We start from the raw sequence: 16,912 nt of genomic DNA, 5'->3' as shown, positions 1-16,912 counted from the left end.
TTGTGTCCTATGCAACCTTTCCTTCTGGAAATGTGGCAGTCTTTGTCCTCTCTCTTCCTTTGGTGGTTCTGTCCCTTTTATTCTGATGTTCCCATCTGCCTCACAACATGGTGAATATGTATTTCACTGACTTCTGACATCCTTTGCATGGTTTGGATATTAGACTCCTGGAGTAGGGAGCACTATTTCAACAGGGCACATGGACTCCTGAGGAACAAAAACAAGCTTCAGGCTATTTTCCTAGCCTTGGAAACCATAATCACTTCTGAACAAGCAATTGTAATCCAGAGCAATAATCAGGCATTTGTTTGTCAACAGATGATGTGTCAACAGAGCCTCTCTTCTTCTGAGAATCCCTCCTGAGATGTTCTGGGTGTGGTTGTGGTTTCTCTCCCTCAGGACTTAACTCTAAGGAAAGAGCAATTCCACAACAGACTGTCTCAGTTATCAGCCATTAACCTCCCATTTTTCAGAGTATAGGATTTTCTATGATAGCCCTGAGTCTACACTACAGAGCTATATTGGTATAACTACATCATTAAGGGATGTGAAAAATCGACATCCCTGAGCGAGGAGTTATACCAACCTAACCCTCCCTGAGTAGGCAGCGCTATGTCAACGGGAGAGTTTCTCCCGTCGACATAGCTACCACATCTCAAAAATGTGGATTAACTACACAGACAGCGTACGAGTGTCCCATCAGCGCTGATTTGTCTTTAATCTCAGTGACACTCCCCTGATTTTCATAGAGATAATCACTCTATATCTGATTTATTAGTCCCCATCTTCAGTGGAAACCTGCACAACACTTTCAAAAGACAAGCCTGCGGAGCTTAAATTCATAATTTTGCTAGACTCTAAAAATCATGGACTGAATAGAGAGACTGGATTTATGGCTTATTACAACAATCTATAAACCACTAAGAATTCTCTTAGCTGCTTCTCCCCCCACCCTTTCCTCCCTGTGACTGGAGGAAGGGGTGTTAACAGGCTTCTTCACTTGAATGCTCCTTGGAAATACTTGTTAACCACTTATGCTAAACAATCTGTTCCAACTTCTATTTAGCTGTGATCCTCTGAGTAAATTTCCCAGACCTGAAGAAGAGCTCTGTGTAAGCTCAAAAGTTTGTCTGTCTCGTCAACAGAAGTTGGTCCAATGAAAGATATTACCTCACCAACCTTCTTTCTCTAATCTCAAAGTGCTATCCACTAAAGCATTTTGTTTGGGGTTGAAGGATCTGGAATACTGCTTTTCCCAATTTACCCAATATCCAACATATTCAGTAAGACCCACTCATTTTACTGTTTTGCTGGTGTCCTCATTGTGCTTGGTATGGTGACCTAATTAGTCTATTATGGGACTTACTAGAGATGCCCCTCTATGTTTCAAATTTCCTCTCACAGGAATCAGTTTGATTCACCCATTCAAAATTCCTGACTCTGAGTTGGTCCATTTGCTGCAGTAAAGATTCTCATCTCGTTTTGCCCAGCTATCTAGTCACCAGAATCTTTCACCTCAGACACTGTACATATTCACATATTTGGAAGGCATATATGACATGGCGTACCGAGTGCACTATTAATGTCTTCTCTTATTTCCTCTGGTATGTATTGGCAACAAACGGACTTAGTGTCCTTCATATTCGTTTCCTAGTGATTTCAGCTATTGGTAGTTTTCGTGCAGTATAAGGGAAAATGACTCACACCCTCTACCGGTGTATTTGTTAGACACCCTTCTATGATTCTGTTAACGCTCAGTTGGATTTCTCTTTGGTTTGGCCAGTAATAACAGTTCATCTTTTTTGAAACTCTAGAAGCAATTTCCTTTAAGCTGCTATCCGTCTTTTGTAGTGACTTGCTCTAGAAGAATTGGGGAGCTGAATGCTATACTTGTCTTATTTTCTTATTCCCATGTTCATTTTTTCCTTTGTAGGGTTGCCCTCCATCTCACACTTGAGTTTATCCCTAATGTGAACACTAGATTTCATATCAACATATCTATGGTTTGCCTTTACCTTGAGTGTTTTCAGAAAAGAAGATTGCACTTTCTCTAGGGTTAAACATTCTCCTTAACTTGTATTACCAACTTTTTATTAACATGAAGCATGGTTTGTTGGCTTTAAGGCTCCAATCTAGAAATGGTATTTTAATGTAATGAGTCCCTTAAAGGAGAAAAGTGCTTCTGAGACAACTCTTGCTTGATGGATCAAGGATTGTGTCTTGCTAACCTGTGAACAGGCTAATGATGTAAGATGGCTATATCATAATTCATTGGTCTTTCATCTCTCATACCGTTATAGCAATAAGTGAACAGAGAAGACAATCTATAGTTTTCTCCTTCTACTTTCTCTCTGTGTATTACTTGAAAACCTAGGCCAAGGTTTACCAAAGTTACTGGTGAGCTTGAATTTCAGGGAGAGGGCTGCTTAACACTTCCTATAAATCAAGCACGTACATGTCATCTCAAGTTGGGGATGTAAGACTTGAGGTACCCAAAATATATCCAATTTTGAAAATCTTGGTTAGGCTTTAAGACTATGCAGGAACCTAAAGTAATGTTCATAAAATCAGGTAAAAAGTATTTTGCTGTCTCTTTTGACTCTGAGGCAGGTTTCTGATTAGATGACAAAGATTTTTTTTTCCTATCAGAAAAGATATTTTAAATGAGGAAAAATAATTATATATGAAAGATAAAAAGTAAAGTCTTGATATAAGTTTTAAATAGCATTTTTAACAGTACTTATTCACAAATATACAACCATTAAGTACAGTAGATTCTGATGCAGCATTTCAGTTTGCACTGAGAGTGACTACCTTTCCAGCTATTGCAGTAACAGTTATGATGTACAGTGCAGTTAGCTATGATGAACTCATAGTTATGCAGATTTGCACTGATGGGTATGCAAACACTTCAGTATGGTATATTACTTTCTCAGTGCTTGTTCCCACAAATTGCAGTTCAAGGAGCCCTCGCTTTTTAGCTAATGACACTAGTTTACGGTGCAAATTATAATATGCTATAAAATATGCAAATTTCAAGTACATTATTGTGACATATAATTTAGGGACAATAGTATATATTTGATATTGCTTGCTGGGGTTGAAAAGAAGGAAAAAAATCCTTCTAGTCATACAAGTCTGGGTTTTCCCTCCCTACTTGATTTTAACCTGAATGTATCTCCAAATCAGGTCTTGAGATTTCTCTCCTCCCTTTTTACTGGAATCACTGTTTCCCCTGAATTATTCTCCCTCTAGGAGAAAATTACTGTAGCTGTGTTACTTATTTCAGCTTGTTATCTTTACTTAGTGGGTAGATAAGTAGTGTTCTGATAAACTGCTGATATCCTCTCTGAAGTCCAAGCATCTTACCTTGTCATGTGCCTGAGTTCCATGAGACTGGGAAGTCATAGTCCTAATCTACTTCTGCATACTGGCATTATATAGTGACCCCTGCAAGTCAGGCATCCTGCACTCTATAAACACAGTTTTGATGAGGATTATGTTCAGTAAAGATATTCCTTTTAAACTGTTCAATTTTATCCCCCCCTCCCCTTTCGACCAGATCCTGTGTTCCAAATAGGACTAGATCAAGATTTGCCTCTCTCCTTGTGGGTTGCAGAACTAGATGCTCCAAGAAGCAATCATTAATAGTGTCTAGAAATTTCATTTCTGTATCCTGTCCTGACCTGACGTGTACCCAGTCAATATGGGGATAGTTGAAATCCCCATTATGATTGAATTTTCTATTTTTACAACTTCTCTAATCTCCCTGAGAATTTCATAATCACGATCACCATCCTCATCCTGGTCAGGTGGTTTGTAGTGTATTTCTACTGCTGTACTCTTATTATTCAAGCATGGAATTTCAAACTGTGGCATAATTTGATTCATTAAAGATTTTTCCTACATTTGACTCTATGCTTTCTTTGACATATAGTGCCACTCCTCCACCAGCATGACCTGCTCTTGTCATTCCTATATATTTTGTACCTTGGTATTACCATGTTCCATTGATTATCATCGTTCCACCACATTTCTGGGATGCCTATTATATCAATATCCTCATTTCATACCAGGCACTCAAATTCACCCATCTTAGTATTTAGACTTATAGCATTTGTATACAAAAACTTACAACATTTATCAGTACAGTACCCACCGCAGCAGCGGGGCTGTAGGAGCTGTCTGCCCCTGCCGAAACAGTGGGACTTGAGGCGGGATCCAGGGACTGGGTTCATCATAGCCAAAGGTTCATTATTATGAAGAGTGCTATAGCGAGGGTGTACTGTATTTAGTTGCCTGCCTTCATGCGGTCTAATTGAATGGGACTCTTTTTTTTCATTTCACAGTTTCTCTTCAGCTCCTGCCTATACTTTACCAGCTTCTTTATACCAGTTCAAGCACTTTCAGGAAGTAAAAAGATTTGTCTGCCAACATTATGAGGTTAGCTTGATTGATAACAACAAATCAATGGCAATATTATTGCATTGCCGCTGTAGCAAAAAAAGGTTGGGTGTGGTCAAACACACAAGTTGTTACACCTTTGCAATGTTTTATGAATTATAGGGTTTTTTAAATATGAAAGAAGAGATATAGAAATGGGATGAATATTATAATTATGCAAGGAAGTTAGGCGTACAATAATACATAATTATAAACCTAGACTATTTTCTTTGACTCAGGGTTTGGTAGAAAGCTACAGATCACAAAAGACAGATATTCCTAAAGCAGAGCATCAGAACTGTGAACCACTTACTTGTTACAGACAGAGCGTGGCTCTGCAGAAGACTTGGAAAGAGCTTCCCTGATGAGTTAGAGTAATTCAGCAGCTGGGCAAGGATGTAATGTAATCACATTTTTTAAATTCTTTGTGCTGACCATAGTGATCTAATTCCGAGGAGTATTCAAAATTGATAAGAAACCTCATGTGGATCCAATCTGAAGGAACTCTCATTTGAGAATATAATACTGTGAGAAAATGGACATCTTTTATTATGTAAGAGCCCAGAGGGCTTACCTGTTTATGGGAAATACTTGCATTTACAAAATCTGTTTACCTTTGCACATTAGGGTTTTGGGGGTTTTCCTCCCTTTATATCAGTGGAGCTGAGACAGATATTACCCATTGTTGGTTTTTGATAAACAGCTTCAGCTGTTGAGTTTTTATTCTCTTGGCTCAAATGTAAACTTTCCATACTTTCAAGGTGTAAAGTAGTGACAGTCTTCATGTTTTAAGTATTTTGGTAAGTAATTAATTGCCTTTACGTTTTAGTAAGTGCTACTTTGAAAACTATGATGTAGTGTGACTGAAGATGTTTAACCTTGTTTACTACTATATGTTTCTATTACTAGAACATCTTTAAATATTTATTGTGATAAAGGGTTGAGCAAGCATGTTTTACCTTTGTAGTTTTAAAACCTCCTTTCCTTCTTCATATACAGGTCATGAAACCTAACAAACTTTGGCATTCTGGTGATACACAGTTTAGTATTGCAACAAGCTAGTTGTAATAGTTACTGCATATAGAAAGTATTGGAATGTATGTTGTGATAGAATTGGTATTTAAAACAGAAAAGAATATATAGTACCTCTTGGAATTTTAAAAAATCCTAAATTTTATGTTTTATCTTGACAGTATCTTGAGCATAGTTTACAATATCATTATACAATACAATTATTGCTATGTGAGTTGCAGATTATGACATGAATAGTGTAATATTTTCAGGTGGGATTTTTTTGTTCAAATATTATGAAAAAGAAGCAAAAATGTTTCTATTCTATGTTATCATGCAGCAAATTGGAGCCTAATAATGATATCACTGAAAGTGATAGACATTTGATTTTGTTTTTCTCTTACAGAATTTTTTTAAAGAAATTAATTTACATAGTTAACAAAACTCTTTTCCCCCCTTTCTGTAGCAAATGGTACGTGAACAATACACCACCACAACACAAGGCACCAGCCTAGAGAGGCCGGAGAACCAATATGTCTACAACATTGGTATTTATGGCTGGAGAAAGCGTTGCCTCTACCTGTTTGTCCTCCTCCTGCTTATCGTCCTAGTTGTGAATTTTGCTTTGACAATTTGGATTCTTAAAGTGATGTGGTTTTCTCCAGTAAGTGGCCTCTTTAATTTTCCATTCTCTTTCTAGTCTTTACTAATCATATTCTCCTCCTTTGTTTGCCTAATGATCTCACCTATTCCATGTGTATGCCAGTTTCTTCTTATGTAATAACCTTGTCTTTTTCTTACCTCAGTAATTAGAATTTCTCTTTCTGTTGGAAATACATACAGTATAGTCATCTTTTATAACATTCATCCCTATATGATTGTCATTTTTAAGTGATTTTTAAATGATGTTTATGTTGATGACCTTACATTTGCAGTTAATTCAAACAGTTCTGTAAGAGATTTTATTTGTTCTTGCCTCACGGTGTGTTTTTTCTGCCATTTACAAAGTGTGATTTCTCTAGTTTCATTTATACCCCCAGAATTCTTTAGAATTCAAATGTTGTTCTCACTAATTCAGCTTCTTTTCCTGTCTACACTCAAACTCTGATTTTTTTTTTAATCACCTATTTTCCCCGCTATTTTTTAAGATTTAGAAATTGTTTATCAAATTAATAAATTAAAGCTCAAAGTATTTGAAAGTATTTTAATGCTATTTAGGTTAAGCAAACTACATTGCTCAAGAAGAAATGTAATAACTTTTCACTACAATATGTATATTATTATCATGTAATTTTAAATAGTAATTTAGAGTGTAACTTAGGTTTAAGTCTGCAAGAGGAAACTTGAGTCAGAATACAATAGAAATGCTTCAGTGAATATCAAAACTACGTTAATTTGATCCCTACCATGCAGTCTGTGATGCACAGTTGATTTGGGAATAGACTTTATTACAAGGAAAACAATAACAGTAAATTCCTACTGCTCTGCCCCTGCCATTCTGTAAAGAGTATTATGTTAACATTTTCTATCATCATTATCTTTATTATGCTAGTCACTAAATGAGGGGTAAGGGCATTTTATCTTCATGAAGCTATGTCTATACTCTTCTTCCTTTACTATTAACGCAGGTGAATTTTAAGTGCCTCTTACTCAGCATAGGTTATTATGATTGGATTCCTGTCAAGTTCTTCCCCAAATAATTTCTTTTCAGCACAGTTTTTTTCATGTATACTACAGGTACAGAAGGTCTTAGATCATGTTTAATTTTTTAACTATTATGCAATACATTTGGAAGATGATGCACTTTGGTGACTGCCCCATCATGAATCACAGTGAATGTAAGTGGCTAACATTTTTTGTGCATGTGGCTCAAGTTCACAGTAAAGTCACCCTTCTCACTTATTTTTTCCCAGGGTCTTGGCTCCCTGGTGTGGCTCCCCTGTGTGGCCAATAAGTTGGCTCCTTTCCTAGGGGTCATGGAAACAAAAACTTGGCAAAAACTCCCTCCCTTTCATGGGAATTCTCTCTGCAGGAACCTGGTCTTCTCTTCCTGCTTATCCTCACAAGGGAAAGCCGCAAATGCCTCAGGATGGAACTGAAAAGGGTTCTCTCCAGTTCTATAATTGCTGGACTTGTGTACCTGAAATGTCCAAGCCTAAGCAGTGGCCCAGCTATGTCCATGCCTAAGCTACGCCACCTATTACTGCATTCAGGGGCACCAGAACAGGGGCCAGCTGGGGCCCTGGCTCCTCCTCCCCACAACTTTTTATGGGCTGTAAGGGTGATGTGAGCAACAGATGGAGGGGGCAGAGAGGAGCAAGTGGGGAGGGCAGGGTCTCTTGGAGGAGAAAAGTTGGTGCAGGGAGAAGGAAGGGCAGTGTAGAAGGTCAGGGAGCAGAGTGAAGGAATGGGGCGGATGTGCAGAGAGAATTCCAGAATGTGTCTCAAGAGCAGAAGGTCAGTAGAATGTGATTTCATTGGGCCTCAATGAGGTGGGGACTTTGGGAGAAGAGGCAGTTGCGGGGGCAGGCCACGTTCTGGTGCATCTGGCCCCCCCTGGCCCCTCAGGCTTCCTCTTTTTATGATAGGGTACTTCCGCTGCTAGCAGCCCTCCTGTTGTATTCCTTTTTTCTTTTACAAACCCTCTTTTATTAAACGCTGGAGATGCCTTGTTTTAATGCAATTCAAACTGCTAAAGGATTGGGTGTGCTGCTCCATATATGCAGAGTTTAACATTCTTCCCCCAAAAATGAGCCAGCTAAACTGCAAGTTCTTCTTCAAATTGCTTGCCATGTCCACTGCATGCTAGGGTGGGTGCACCGCATGCACAGTTGCTGGAGATTTTTCCCTCAGTGGTATCCATAGGGCCAGCTCTAGTGCTTCCCTGCGAGCCATGCATGTATGCGCCAGTATAAGGGGCCCTGCTAGCCCACACCCTCTCATTTCCTTCTTACTGCCTTTTTGATGGTTGCTGTAATGGACCCCTCTTGCTGCTGTGCAAGGTTTCTTTCCCAATGGTTGAAAACTTTTCTGTCGATTAATATTCTGTATAGTATTATCATATAAGTAATGTATATAGTTCTTAGTTAGAGTTTAGTAAAAAAAAAAAAAGGTAAAAAAAAATAGTAGTGTTAATAATTGTTCCTCTCGTTAAGGCATGCCTCGGTTCGCTGGGCTTTAAGCCATGTACCTCTTTTGGTAAAGCTCTATGATACAGTAGAAGTGACACACACGCTAGCTGTCCAAAGTGTCTGGGGAATCTCACGTCAAAGAGAAGTGCCAGATCTGCAGTAGACTTCATAGAAAACCTCATACCAGAAAAGGGCAGAAGGGACATCTTGGCTGACGGCCTTCTCATGGAGGCAGCCCGCAGACCAGTCTAGGAGCTGAACTGCTCTCTGAATTAGGGCTGAAGTGTTTTGCACTCCTCCCCAGTGTTTCAATCGCAGAGCGAAAGTGAAATGACTGAGACAGGACTTGATGGGTGTGTGAGACACGCCATTTGGCATTTCATCTTCCCTGAGCCACTGAATGGTGCTGCAGACTCGTTCCCAGGAGCGCCAAAAGTCCAGAATTGGGACCCGCCACCAACTGCCTGGAGCAGCCTTTGGGCCAAGTGTATTGTTCATCCCTTTGATCCCAGAGGCCCATTCAGATGATGAAAGAACTGCTGTCCCTCCCGACAATCCTCATTGATGTTCCCCTCAAGGCCCTCCCTCTCATAGCCAAGGCAACCAGTTAGACAGAAAAGGGAACAAGGTTCCAGGCAAACTCCTTCTAAGGTACCAACCATTCCATGCAATGTTCATCTGAGGCAAGGCCCTCCATGGTACTTTGAGATTGCACCAGTCACTGTCCTGACAGACGAACCGTCCTCGGGGTCTTTCAGCATTGCAGCCAGTCTAGGTGAAGCAGGTACTGCGCACTGCATGGTCTCCAGATTGAAGAATTCCTCTTTCAGGTCAAAGTTCTTTTTGGTACCAAAAGTTATCCCAGTCCTGGCTCCTCTCTGCAGCCCCAAACCTTCATTACCTGGCCCACCCCAGAGCACCTTCACGCCCAGATGGAGCCCTCACCCCCACCCCAAATCGCCCTGCCCAGTCCTCTAGAGCCCCCTTTCCACACCCTGAACCCCTCATCCACAGCCCAGCCCCAGAGCCTACACCCTGGCTGGAGCCCTCACTCTTCCTATCCTCTGAACCCCCAGCCCCGCCAGCCTGAGAAAACCCTCCGTGAGTAGCACTTCTCCTGAACCCCTCATTTCTGTCCCCACCCCAGAGCCCACACCCCCAGTTAGAGCCTTCACCCCCTCCCACATCCCAGCCCCCTGCCCCAACCCAGTGAAAGTAAGTGAGAGTGGGGGAGAGTGAGCCACCGAGGGAGAGGGAATGTAGTGAGCAGGGGGCAGGACCTCAGGGAGGGGGTTGAGCAGGGGGCACGGCCTTGGGGAAGGGACAGAGCTGGGATGTTCAGTTTTGTGAGATTAGAAAGTTGGCAACCCTAAGACAGATGGTGATGAGCTAAAGCATAAAGTCCATGTATGGCTGCGACCTTTAATGTAGAGGATGCGTTAAAGCAGGTTGGCGTTCATAACCTTTTAAACTTAACAGGTATACCACAATTTGGAACTTGGAAAGAACTGAAATAACCAGTTAGGACAGAAATAACAAATGTGATACCTAACCACAAAAGGGCCATGGTAACAAATGGACATTTGGTGGGCATTGGCTTTTTATATCAAACAGATGAAGCCACTTTGGAAATTGAACCAGATGTTTGTCGCAGTAGCAGATAGGATGAAGGGTCTCCTGGTGTCTTCTCAAAGAATTTCTTCATGCATCACCTCCTGCATTCATATATGCTATACCTTGGCAAAGATGCCAGCCCCTGCACTGACAGTGCCCTCCACAAGGGAACAAGCGTCCTCAGCAGCATTCCTGGCGCAGATTCCCGTACAGGAGATCTGCAGGACCACAACATGTTCATTAGTCCACACTTTCATCTCACACTGTGCTATAACACAACAGGCCAGGGATGATCCTGCATTTGGCAGAGTGGTGTTACAATCCACGAATGAACTCCCACTCCACTCCTAGGAAATGCTTGGGAGTCACTTACTTGGAATCGACATGAGTAAGCACTCAAAGAAGAAAAAACGGTTACCTACCTTTTCATAACAGTTGTTCTTTGAAATGTCCATTCCAAGGCTCACCTGTGTACCCGTCTGTTGGTGCCAGTCAGCAAGAAGGAACTGAAGATGTGGCAGGTCGGCAAGGCTATATATGCAGTGGCATGATGGCTTGACTCCAGGGGGCTCTGAACAACCCAATGGATATTGCTAAGGGGGAAATCTTCCATAAACTGTGCACGTGGTGCACACACACCTGCTTGGAATGGACATGAGCAACACATCTCAAAGAACAACAGTTATAAAAGGTAGGTAACTGTTTTTCCCTCAGAGGGGATCATGAAAGAGCCCACTGTGTGGTATTGTTCACAGGAAAATCCTTTTTGACAATAACTCTTGCAGGCAATTATCTTATACCCTAAAGCATGAGATTTAATTATCTTTGTTTTTATTTTAGTTTGCATAGTTGCAAATGTTAATGGAAATAAAATTATCCAACCCTTTAAAAAATCCAGCTCCTGAACAAGTGGACTGTATGCTGTATTGGTTAATTAGATCAATCAAGTAAAATCTGTCACTTATAATGATATTTTTACTTGCATTGTATTATCCAGCCATTAGATGTGTCTCTGGGTACATGTATACTCAAGATGGAGCTAGCGTGCTAAAAATAGAAGTGTAGCTGCAGTGACAGAAGTAATGGGATGGGCTAGCTGCCCCAGGTACAAGTTCTGCCTGAGACCTGAGGTATGCACTCAGATGACTAGCCCATCATACCGTCTGTGCCGCCATTGTTACAGTTATATTTTTGGCATGGTAGCTTGATCAAAGCTAGTGCACATACATCTACCCAAGCTGAAAATAACATCTGGCTCAAGTGTAAATGTATCCTATGTGGTATATAGAGCTCCAGATAATATGTGGTCCTTTTTGAACCAGGAAAACAAAGCTGAAACTCAAACTGTGTTGGAAGCCAAGTTTTTTAACTATAGTTGTAGCTGTTTTTTTTAATAAATCCCTCCCTCCTGTTTATGAATTGAATATGACAGGACCTAAGTATATCTTATACATCTGCATCTTAAATATTATTCTCATTTAAGATAAGCAAACCTCAGCAGATTGAAAAATCTGGCAAAAGTGAATCTTACACTGAGTCTCCATGCCTGGACTAGCTCTCCGTAGCCGCTAACTTACAGAACCGTGGCATTCAAACTAGCCTTTTAGTTTTCTAGAGCATATAATATTAATAATATTCATTCTAACCAAGCCCCGGTGAGTGCAATTTATGTCATGTGTAACCATTTTATGGCTAGGGTAAGATTAGTTTCCAAACCAGTAGATGTCAAATAAACCTCTCACCTTCAGGAGTACCTGGTGCTGCTCAGTACTCTAACATGGTCAATATTTTCAACTGACAAGATTCTGTTGTCTCTTAAGAACAAGAATCAGATAAACTTGTCTGTCTGATGCCAGGAAATAGAATTCTTGCAACAGAAACTGAGATGAGGCATCAGCAATGTTAATACACCATGCACATACTTAGCTCTATAATAGATATTGTGAGTCAAACACAAGCTCTCATCAGATTCATTACCAATCCTGTTTTTGCTGATTGCTTATTAACAGACTCTACCCACAGGTCTATTATCTCAATGAAACAGTCCACTTTTATTTGCCAAGCAAGTTCCTAAAATAGTAATCGCAACAAGAAATACTGCACAAATTGCTTGATCTATAAAGTCATTAACTAAGGTACCTTTGGGACATAACAATAGATGTCTCAGTCTAAACTTGCTTTAGCCTTTCCATGGATTTGACTTAAAAGCAAGATACAAATGTGTAAGAAAAGAGGCTCCCTGGCTGGTCATTCTGCTACATTTTGACTACACTGTAATTAGCTTCATTGTCAATTTTTTTCAGTAATTATATTATATGCAGACTGTCGATATTTGGGATGGGGTAGCGCACACAAAACCCTTTCCCCTGGCTTTCTAATAATAAATGCCTTGCCACTGATTTTCTTAATTTTTCTGCTGAAGGGGAACCAGTTTCATTTGAGTTGTTTGCCTGTCACAGCTATTCAGTGAATTATCCTTACCGGTTTTCTTATCTATACCTTTTTAACTTTTTTTTTAGATTTATTTTTTCAGTATAGAACCTACTGTTACCATGGTAGAAAAAGCCTTTTGCCCTGATTTAGCATAGTTTTTACAAGGTCTTACAATGCTAGAGAAAATCCTACTGTACAGTTGAGACATAAGGATATTAGTTTTTATTCAAGATGGGCATTATTCTAAGAACTTACAAAACTGCTTTTCAGCAGAAGAAATAAAGGTATATACAAAAATACAATGAAGCTAGATATGCTTTCAATCTGTTTATCAAAATGCTTAGCTCTCACATTTAAAATCAAGTAAAATAAAAATAAATACTAGAAATTAAATGTAAAAATGAATGGCTTTCCTATCTTAATGTTATAATAATAAAACACCATAGGCCAGAAAGGCTACAGATTGAAACTGAAGTGACAAACTGGATGCTCTCTTGTAGCTAGACTCCATAGTAATTCTACCCAAAGCGTCAAAGAAACTGTCAGAATGATTTCCGAAAGGAGGAGGAATGAGAGGAAAGCAGAAGGTAAAACTGGTGCTAGCTTGTCAGGTAACATGTCGGATTTTTGGTCTTGCTGCTAAAGAAGTCAAATGAGTGGCAGAAGATGAAACTGATCTAAGATGTTTTCCAGTGCCTTTCTTCTTCTGGTGTTATGGCTACCTCTTCTGAAATTGAAGCTGTACAACTGAGGTTAAGTCTGTGATTCTGAAAGGAAGAGGTCACGGGAGGCCTCCCTTGTCTGATCTGGTTGAAGGAGTCCCAGAGATCAACAATAGTTTAAGAATCTCCACTTCCTCAAGAATCTTATCCATCTTGAGGGTGATAAGACCCTCTCCCTCAAACAGAGGATCTTCTATTTGGGTCTGACACTTAACCAAAATGCCTAACATTGTTAGCAAGGAGCACAATCTAAGGGAAGAAGCTGATACCACCCGAAGCATCCTAAGTTCCTGAAGGATGTGCTTGGCCACTATATGCCCCTTAGTCACTAGCTTTGGTGGTAGTGTGTGTGTGTGTTTGTTTTTGCTGCACCTCAGGAAAACATCCTGGGAAGCAGTGACTCTGAAAAAGATTTGAGGGTCGTGGTGGATAATCAGCTAACTTTGAGCTCCCAGAGTAACACCGTGGCCAAAAGAGCTAATGTGATCCTGTGATACATAAACAGGAGAATCTCAAGTAGAAGTAGAAGGCTTATTTTATCTCTGTATTTGGCAGTGGTCTGACTGCTTCTAGAATCCTATGTCCATTTCTGGTGCCCACAGTTCAAGAAAGATATTGATAACTTGGAGAGGGTTCAGTGAAGAGCAACAAGAATGATTAAAGGGTTAGAAAACATGCCTTACAGTGATAGACTCCAAGAACTCAATCTATTTAGCTTAACAAAGAGAAGGTTATAAGGGGTAACTTGATTACAGTCTAGAAGTATCTACATGGGGAACAAATATTTAATAATGTGCTCTTCAATCTAGCAGAGAAAGGTATAACAAGATCTCATGGCTGGAAGTTGAAACTAGACAAATTCAGACTGGAAATAAGATGTGAATTTTTGATGGTGAGAGTAATTAACCATTGGAACAATTTACCAAGGGTCAAGACGGATTCTCTATCACTGACAGTTTTTAAATCAAGATTGGATGTTTTTCTGAAAGATATGCTCTAGGATTTATTTTGGTGAAGTTCTATGGCCTGTGTTACGCAGGAGGTCATACTAGATGATCATAATAGTCCTCTTTGGCCATAGAAACGATGAATCTATTAACTGATTAGAAGGAATATTTATCCCTAAGATACCCAAGAAGGCTTTCTTTCACTTAAGGTCTATTTTTTGATGTCCCTATTCAATAGGAAGGTCTAACCTGCTCTGGAACTACTCAATTTCATTGGCTGCTGTCATCATCAATAAGCCAGGAGTAAGATGGGTTAGGAAATACTGGCATCTCCATGGTGGTACCTGATAAAAATGATCTACCTTATTTGATTCTGGGATTCAGGGTGGAACGAAGCAGAAGTGCTTAGCTAGAACCAGTAGGCCATCATTAATGAGAAGTCTCTATCTGTCTGTCTCTGTCTCTCTCTCTGTCACTCCCCTACTCCTTCTTTGGACTCAATGATGTTGAAATTCTGTGGTGTCTTTTCCTTAAAAGTTGAAGTTTTCAGGTCCAGACCCTGTGCCAAATGGATTATCAACTCCTGGAGCTATTTGAAATGGTCAGGTAGTAAAACAGATGAAAAAGTGATTGTATCCTCCGTACATTCCCTCAGACAGTGTACAAACGAAGGAGTGATACTGTATGTAGCAGATTTTGAACACATGTTGATGAAGTGTATATGTATTATAACTATGCAAGATACCCCTAGTTCAAGCATAGGCTCTTAAAGCTTTGTTCTACGTGAGTTTTAGTATATGCAAAAATAACTTGTTCACATGTTCTTGGAAAGTAAGCACAAAAGATGTGTAAACATGGGCAATACATGTTCACTTTTGAATTTCGTTGATTTTTTTCTTCCTACACAGGCATCTTCCTGTTCTTCCTGATGAAGTAGATCAAGATCCAAAAAATCAATTACACTAACAACTTTCTTTCCTGCTTCACATTTTTTCTTTTTTCCTCAAAACACATTATTAATAAAAGGTATTGGGATGTCTGGTTATAAAAATATCTCATGTCCTAGGAAGAATTGTCTGGAAGTCAGTGAAGAATTTTGAAGTGGTAACCAAACTGTTAAGTCCTATAGTGCAGTTATCTTCATTAATAGCATAGGCAGAAAAAAATATATAATTATATAATGATCCAGCTTAACAAATGAAAAGGGAATAAAAATTACAATAAGAATAAAGCACATATTACTCTTTCATTTTCTCCACAGACTGGGATGGGACATTTACATGTTACAAAAGAAGGACTGCGACTGGAAGGAGAGTCAGAATTCTTATTCCCTTTGTATGCCAAAGAAATTCACTCTAGAGTGGTAAGTAGATATAGAAAATTCATGCTAAAAGAGAATTAATGTACAGAAATCCATTAAGAAAATCAATATATATAAAATATGTGCATGTATAGAATATTATGGTATGTGTGGATATATATAAATATAGTATGGTATAACATGGCAAAAGATTTTATCAGCGTGAATTTGAAATTGGTGCTCAGATGCTATGGCAGCACTAAGATACTGTGGTGACATTCACCAACATGAAATACTTAGGCATATTGCTCTTGAGTGATAAAGCCATGAGTGAGTTATGCAGGTCATTCCAGCTGAATGGTGTTAAAACTTTAGGAATATTTTAGAGAGTTTTAAGATTTTTTTATTGAGCCTATTTTTGTATCTCTTCCCTGTAAAGCCAGGTATCTTGGTAACCATGAGTTCACCTGTTAAGGGTTTACAAGGAATCTTAAATATCTCTAAAAATGACCAGAAATAGGTTTTGTATACCTCAATTAAAGTTCCATTCTTGGGAATGTCCCAGGGTGAAGGTAAGTGCTGGATCTGATTGAAGAGCTGGGAATCTCCCTTTCCAGTGATACAGAGCTCCTATTTCTATATCTGTAAGACACAAGATAACAAATATTAAATTTGTGAAATATTTATGCATAAAAAGCTGTAACTCTGTAGGACTATATTTTGCCTACCTGGGCTTCAGACAGGTAAGCTTTATTTAATTTATTTATTTATGTATTTATAGTTGGTGGGGAAGGAGGGGAAATTACGTAATTGAAAAAGAGACAGGAAACATTTCTCAAACAGTTTGATTTTTTTTTTAAAAAAAAAGAGAGAGGCAGGTGTTTGAAACTGTTCCTACATCTGGAGATGTATGAAGGAGTCTTGTTAGCGTCTTTCCAGTAGTTTGAATGAAGAAGGAGTGGTTCTGAACAGGTCTTAAATTATCCAGGCATTAATTTGTTGTGGAGCAGCGTTTGTTACCTGCAAACTAAATAAAATTTTCTTAAGGGGCCAGATTCTGCCACCCTAACTCATACTGAGTAGCTCTAAGCCATCTTTCATTGTGAGTCACATAGAAATTCCAGCAAGTCTGAGTTGCTGAGAGAGAGCCCAAACATCTCCAAGAATGTTCATTTAAGTTTTATTTTATCTTTCTGTACAACAAATTTTTCCAATAGCATGAACAGCATCTTATTAGACAGTGAAACTGCATTACTAAATCTGTATTTCTCTCTGTTTCATGTGCTCTGTTTTCTGCTTTGCAGTCAAGGG

At 39.4% G+C, this 16,912-nt stretch overlaps 1 protein-coding gene across 1 annotated transcript in view; it reads left to right on the top strand.

Moving 5' to 3' along the window:
- The first annotated feature begins 5,921 nt into the window (after positions 1 to 5,921).
- The window catches only part of SGCG (sarcoglycan gamma), a 158,993-nt gene continuing 148,002 nt past the window's right edge, over positions 5,922 to 16,912 (top strand). Inside the window, exons 1-2 of the mRNA XM_075061665.1 lie at positions 5,922 to 6,118; positions 15,563 to 15,664. Coding sequence (XP_074917766.1) covers positions 5,924 to 6,118; positions 15,563 to 15,664 — 297 coding nt within the window. The 5' untranslated portion in view covers positions 5,922 to 5,923. The remainder of the gene's footprint in view (positions 6,119 to 15,562; positions 15,665 to 16,912) is intronic.

The sequence above is a fragment of the Chelonoidis abingdonii genome, chromosome 1 (assembly GCF_003597395.2).
Source record: "Chelonoidis abingdonii isolate Lonesome George chromosome 1, CheloAbing_2.0, whole genome shotgun sequence".
Lineage (NCBI taxonomy): Eukaryota > Metazoa > Chordata > Testudines > Testudinidae > Chelonoidis > Chelonoidis abingdonii.
This window is presented reverse-complemented; position numbering and strand designations above follow the sequence as displayed.